At 30.0% G+C, this 7,530-nt stretch overlaps 1 protein-coding gene and 1 long non-coding RNA gene across 2 annotated transcripts; both read right to left on the minus strand.

The window, feature by feature from the left end:
- Positions 1–5,246: 5,246 nt before the first annotated feature.
- On the minus strand, positions 5,247–7,108 carry LOC128284193 (uncharacterized). Its single transcript, XR_008274551.1, has 2 exons — positions 6,981–7,108; positions 5,247–5,282 (listed from the first exon to the last, which is right to left on the minus strand). It is a non-coding gene; the product is annotated as an uncharacterized LOC128284193 (long non-coding RNA).
- LOC108471311 (protein WHAT'S THIS FACTOR 1 homolog, chloroplastic) lies at positions 5,298–6,998 on the minus strand. The gene has a single exon (XM_017772950.2). It carries the CDS (start codon positions 6,636–6,638, stop codon positions 5,433–5,435), a length of 1,206 nt encoding a protein of 401 aa, XP_017628439.1. The 5' UTR covers positions 6,639–6,998; the 3' UTR covers positions 5,298–5,432.
- Positions 7,109–7,530: the final 422 nt, after the last annotated feature.

Consider the following 7,530-nt stretch of genomic DNA (forward strand, 5'->3'; position numbering starts at 1 on the left):
TTATTTATTTATTTATTTTGATAAAATTACTTTTGTTTTATGAATTTTGGACATTATTTAATAAAGTTTCAATATTTTTCATAATTATTTATTAAAATAATCAATATTTTTTATATAAAATTTTCATCATTTTAAATATGAAATATTCATAAAAAATTAAAATTAACAATTATAAAATAAATAAAACAAAATTTAATTCAATTTGGGTTTAATCATTAACACTTATTTTATAATTCATTCACAAACATCGATTATTATCTACTTTCGATTTTTCTTACTTAACACTCCTTAATAACATGTTTATATTTATAATTACGTTTTCTTTTTTATCATTTTCATTTTTATCGATTCCAACCAAACATTGTGTAAAGTTAAGCTGTCCTTTTGGCTTTATTGACAACAACTTTTTTCATAATTTTTTAAAGTATAAATTACAATTTTGAGGAAGGATAGTTAGGGTTTTTTAACGCAATATTATAAATTTTAAATTTTTTGGGAAAAAAATTCTACAAGAGTAAAAGACAAAGTATCTATATAATTAATTAATGGTTGATATTTCAACAAGTTGTACAATATTTTGCCTACCTAAGCTAAGGTAAGCTTCCTGCATTTTAATTTTGTCTTTTTTTCTTTTAAATATAATATTTAATTGTATTTTATTATTTTCGAGAGAGTATATTTTATTTATCATAACTTTTTTTAATTAATTGGTCCCCGACTTAATGCAATAATAAAACCCTCGAGCTTAAATTACTGCATCGTGTTGCTCGTGGTGCATGGCTGCTTTTTTTTTTTTCTTTCAATGGCTATAGAAACTACAACATACATACATACATACATTTTATAATCTTTATCTCGTTTCTCTAGACAAAATTTCTGGATATGTCCCTATATTATTTGTATCATCATTTTATATATATTTATATATATATCATTGATAAGAAAAATGTTATCGTAGGAAAAATTGTATGTATGTATGTATGTATGTAATTCCAATGTTGTGTAGTAATTGGATAGGGATAATTATAAAGCCAATTGTGCTATTTCAACATGTATAGCATACACAAGTACCACATGTATGTATATGAAAAATTAGTCATCTAGTTATTTTATCCATTGCATGAAGATTCTACACATTTAATAAATATAAATAACAAAATAAATGGCGCCATACAATTTGTATAATATGTTTAAATATATTGTATTTATTCATATCTAATACTCTATGAGGCTTAAATTTAAAGAAACAAACATAATTTTAGACTTAAATAAATACAAACAATTTAGATTAATGTGCAAGCTAGTCAAGATAATAAAAACTCACTAAAAGTTAGTGGTTTATACACATAATGATCAGGTCTCGACTTTTTATTAAAGAGATCAAATGCTATTTCACAAATCACCCTCTCCCTCTCCTATATTATTGAAACTTCTACAAGTTTCTTTTTTAGCTCAAGCAATTAGCACAAAATGGATAACGAATCTAGTAGTTATGAATTTGTGAACAAAAGTTTACGCGCAAAATTGTTAAATCTAAGACACCAGTTTAAGCAACCCCGAGCAATAGCAAAAAGTCTGTTAAATTGGTAAAAGTATTATGAAGGTCTTTGTGCTAGGAATTGAATTACATTTTGTCTTCTTTACTAAAAAAATGACAAATTAGCCATTGAATCAGTTCTTTTATTAAAAATTTCATCAGTTTCTACTGTTAAAAATTGGTATTTTAACGTCAAAATGTGGTGTACGTAGCATGCCACGTGTAAACTATCTAATCATTCTATCAACCATATTAGTTTTTAATAGTAGAAATTGATGAATTTGTAATAAAAATGACTAATTTGCTCCTTAATTAATCTAACGTATAAACACTAATTTACTTATTTTTTTAGTAAAAGAGACAAAATACAATTTAAATCCTAAAAATGAGCCTCTATAATATTTTTACCATATAAAACCTCATGCACACAACTAATAAAGTATGTGATACCTTTTATTCCAAACCGTCACTTTATACTTCCTATTGTTTATAACCACACCAAATTAAGCATTGAAAGGTACACCGAGATAAAACTTCGATGCCTTTCAATTTTTTTTTTAAATTATCACATTGCCTCAAAACAACCTTCCAAAATTCACATTAAAAATATATTTTTAAGATTTTGAGGTAAAAATTTAATAATTTATGTCATCTCTATAATATTTCAGTTTAAAAAAAACAGTATGAATAAACAAACCATTAGGTTTATAAAAAAAAGGCTCCTGTAAATTATAATAATCATATGAAATAATAATAGGATATAAAAAAAGAAAAAACATGTATATGAAATATTGGTGGTCATCTTTTTTCATTTTTAGGGCACACTATTATATATGAAAGGCGCAATAGCTATAAATATAAGTAATAAATGAATGTTTTAAAGTTTATTTAATATCAAATAAATTGTTTGGTGCAATGGTATCATTTGGAAGAGTATAGTCCATAAGAGTATTTTGTCATCATTCATCAACAAGAGTTGGCATAATTAGTCATAAATTAAAATGCCTTTTAGGGCACAGTGGAACCATATGCAAGTGTCCCACTTTTTTTTTTTATCACAAAATGAAAATCAATTGCTTGAAATAAATAAACAAAAGCTAGACTCTGTCAGCTCTCTTCATTAATAAACTTTAATGCCTTTCTCAATCAGTCAATCATTTATGATATATGAAAACCTACCACTAACAACCAACCATCTCCTTTATAGCCATGTCAATTTAATATGAAATGATAAGATTTTGAGGAGTGAATTGAATTATTAATGTATATGAAAGATCAAAACTATAATTTTCTTATAAGAGCTAGAATAGCAATTTTCTCCATTTACTAAGTGGTGCCCCTTTATCCCCTGGCCACTAAGGTTTAGAAGAAAATCGAGAAAATTAAAAATCTATTGGAATTGTAGTATTCAACTCAATTTTGATTTAATTTTATTGAATTCGATTAAAGTATTGTTTAAATTTATTCAGATGGATAAAATTGTAGGTTCACAAGACAATAAAACCCATTATTATATAATTTGAACCGAACTAGATTTTATTTTTATTTTATTTAATCATTTTTTCAATTTGTATATAAAATATAAAACAAATTAATAACTTTAAAAGAACCTATAAAAATATTTTTTTAAATTAAGAACCAATGAATCTAATCAATCCAAACAGATGAAATCCAAGATAACCATAATTTTTTTTGCTTATCCATTAATGGTTCTTAATATGATCTTTGAAATATATAAAATATTATGCCTAAATTAAGCCTAGCCTTGAAATATTATTGCTCTTTAGACGGTCCATTTTGTTGAGTAAATCTGTAACAAGATTGGGCCTTCAATAAGGTATAATTGGATTTGAGCTCCATCCAATTAATAATAAATAAAACGCATATTTTAGGTTGTCTCGGGCTCAGACAATATGGAAACCATTAGGCTGCTCATCATGGTCCTAGTTAGAGATGACAATGAGGTTGGGTTGCTCGACCCAAACAGGTCGAGAAAAGAAAAATTCTCAATTTCTATCTAACCTATCCCGAAATATAAAATAATTTTTATATTACATTAATTTTATAAAATTAAATAAAATACATGTTATAAAATCTCATAAAAATTAAAAATATGGAATTAATATATATATGCTAATATGTTATCAACTCCTAATTAAGATATATACAATTAAGAATCTGGTCATAAATTAAAAAAGAAATATGTTCTTTTTTAGTATAAAACAATAAATAAAAAGTAAAGTAAAACAAAAATAGTATTATTATTGTCAGATATGTTAAAATTAAATTTTAGATATGAACCATCATATACGCTAAGAAGAGTCAAAACTTATATCATTCGAGTTCAGATGTAAGTGTTTGAATATATGTCAAACATGAGTATTTCGAACAAAATAAAGATTCATACAAGCACAATTGACTATTAAAATAAAACAATTGTACAGGGTGAGAATGAGAATAGGCTATTTATAACTAAGGCACTAACCATCTCAATGAATTCATCTTTACACCAATTAGATTTGCCACTCATCAACTCGGGTGGCCGAAGCAGATGATGCCGAGAGCAAAAAGGATAGGCTAGCAGCAGCAGTATGAACCAAGGAGCAAGCAATTCTCTTTTGTGTTTTGCTTACATGCATTTGTATGTGTTTCACTTGGACATTTTGTGATTCAAACAGGCCATATTTATATATATATATATACACACATGGTTAAATTCTGCTATTAGTCCCTGTGATTTGCAAAAGTTAAGGATTTAATTCCTATACTTTAATTTGATCATTTTTAGTCCTTATACTTTTCAAATTCTTAAATTTCAGTCCTCATCGAACAAGAACTATTAAACTCCTTAAGTTCTGCTATTTCCAAAATTTAATGTCACATCAGCTTGTTATTTTCACATACTACTCACTAAAATTTAGTTAATGGGTTAACGACTATCATTTACGTCAAGACTGAAATTTCAAAATTTAAACAATATAAGGACTTGAAATGATCCAATTGAAAAATACGGACTAAGTATATAATTGTATGCATAGTACAAGACTAGTAATTGAATTTAACCAAACAAATTTAAATGCTATTTTTTGGGTCAAGACTAAAATTTCATTAAATTTAAGTACAGGGATTAAATCCACAACTTTCACAAAGTACAAAAATTAATAGCAGAATTTAACCTATATATATTGTAAACACTTGAATCCATGCATATTGCTCAATTTCACAAGCATATTGGATGCGAAGGCATGTGAAATGAACTCAACCTATCACAAAAAATGGGAAATCTAATTAACATAGTTGCTTATGGTGACAAACTGATACTCTCATAGTTGCTTATGGTGACAAACTGATACTCGACAACATGGCAATAGGCAAATCTAGGGGAGAATGCAGGGGCCGTGATCACAAAAAAATGGGAAATCTAATTAACGAGGCCATGCCTGAAGATAGTGATTTACTGATATAGATAGAACAATGCAAACAAAGACGAAAATGGAGTTCCAATTGTATTGTGATCACAAAAGTAGAGTTCTAGGAATTAACTTGTATACCACTTAACACATGTCTCCAGAAAAACAAAAATGCCAGGGGTGAATAACGACTAAGAATGGAACTAAAGTGGCTAATAACTTGCCTGATCCATGGAGGACTGATGACATGTTTTTTTGTGATGAGATGGTAAGCTAGAGTATAGGCTTGAAACCCCACATGAACAAACCCAGTCACATTTACTGATAGACAATACCTGTAAAAATACACATTTAATGAAACAGAATAATGTAATTCATTAAATCTACATACATAAATTAAGGGTTTTGCAGTTTTGCTAAGCAGACAAGGTTGAAGATTCGTTTTAATATACACAAGCGTCCACAAGGTTAGCCACTAAAAAATGTCAATCCCCTCGTAATTTCTCCCTAAATCCAGAAATCTCTTCTTCTTCTTCTTCTTCTTCTTCTTCTTCTTGCATTTGAGCAAACTTATAAAGCTTTTCATTGAAAACCAACAGTGGATCCTTTTCAATTAAGTTACCATTCTCATCATACCCATCCTTCAAAAACACCGCCCAATTCATCTCCGTCCCAGCCAAATAAAACGTCCAAGGTTGTCTCTTGAGCATCTCATAAGTTTGCCTAGTCAAACTAAACTCCTCCTTGAACTCCACAATATGATGTATCAAAGCTCTTTTCTCCAAAGTCAAGCTCAAAAACTCATGTATAATTCCAACCCTATATTTTTCCGCTTCCAAACTCCACGAGTCCAACTTCCACCCGTCAGAATAAGGCGAAACTAATGGTAACGTGTTTAGCAAGTTAAGCTTCTTCACATCATTTTCCTCCAATCCTAAATCTTTACCATACTTAACTGGAAACTTGAAAGCTTTCTTAACCTTATCTTCATTCACTAAAAACTCCTTCTCCAATGCACTAACAGCTAAACTTGGATCCCAATTTACTAACTCAAGGATTTGTTTCCCATCATCTTCAACCACGAGACGAAAATAATCAGGGTATTTCCCCATTTTGTCCCTGAAATCCTCAGGAATTCCAAATATAAGCCGTTTATGATAAATTTTGCTTAATGGAATCCGTTTATTCTTCGACATCATTAATAATTTACGGATTCTCGTGACTCGATCTTCTTCCATGGCTTCCATGATTGATCTCTCTTCGAGGAGTAATTGGTCCATAAAATCAGTAAACCCGAGCCAGATTTTATTGTCGGAGTGACGGTAAGAGGTGAAGAGCAGCGGGTAGCGGGAAATGAATTTGGTGACTTTACGGCCGCGGGGGAATCCGAGTTCCCGGTAGAGTTTTCCGGCGTCGTCGAGGCGGAGGATCTGTTCGGGTTGTTTGGATAGGAATTCTTTGGTTTTGATGAGGAATCGGTACTTGGCATCACGGGCAAGGAGGGATTCGAAATGGGGGATTTTGTTGGAGTCGGGTGTGACGGATCTGGTGCGGGGAGAATCGGGTTTGGGGCGTTTGGGTTTATGTTTCTTGGGGGTTTTGGTTATGAGAAAAGAGGTGGAGAAGGAGCGTGGATTTGGGAATTTAGGGTTTAAGAAGGGTTTTGCGAGGGAAAAAAGGCGGGAAGCCATGGCGATTCAATTGGTTCGATTGCGAAATACAGAAATTGTAATTTCACCAAGAAATCTAAGCACAGATTAAAGCAAAGACATCTAAACTCAAAACAAATTCACAAAAAAAATGGAATCGATGAGCAAAATGCGATCAATGGACCTTAGAGCAGCGACAAAGGCATCGATAAACAACGTAAACTCAAAAACAAATACAAGAAAAAAAAATTAAAAATGGAATTGATTAGCGAAAAAGTGATTGAGGGAGCTTAGATCAGCGACAAAGGCATTGATAAACAACGTAAAACTCGAAACAAATTCAAGAAAAATAATAAAAATTTGGAAGTGATCGAGTGAACTTACATTAGCGACACCATCACGAAAGGATTCATCAAATACTCGAAATGCTTTTCCGCCATTAATGGTGGGCTGATGGTGAATTGGACTAGGTCATTGATTTTAAGCCCAATTTTAAAATTGGGTTTGCTGTTACTCATGAAATATTACGAAAAAATATTTTAAATATTCCTGAAAATTTTGAGTTAATTAAACTACATTTCCCCAGGCTATGGTTCAGGTTTTAAATTGGTCTTTGATTTTTAGAACGTTTTAAAGGAGTCCTTGAAGTTTTAGTATTGTATCAAGTAGGTCTTTCAATAAGCTTAATTGTCTAGCATTAAGGATTTGCTTGGTACAAAGGAAAAAAAGATTAGGACGATGGAAAATTGAAGGGTGGAAAACTTGAAGGATGAAAAAAAGAGGCTAATTCTTTAGTTTGAATTATTATGGTATTCATAAAATATTAAAAATTTTAAATTTAAAGCTTTAAATATGTAAAATTCTACAGGAGACAGTTTCCATATCTTGTAATAATAGGAGACTGACAGCTGTGAAATCTAATATTGTCTGAAAA

Source organism: Gossypium arboreum, chromosome 11 (genome assembly GCF_025698485.1).
Source record: "Gossypium arboreum isolate Shixiya-1 chromosome 11, ASM2569848v2, whole genome shotgun sequence".
Lineage (NCBI taxonomy): Eukaryota > Viridiplantae > Streptophyta > Magnoliopsida > Malvales > Malvaceae > Gossypium > Gossypium arboreum.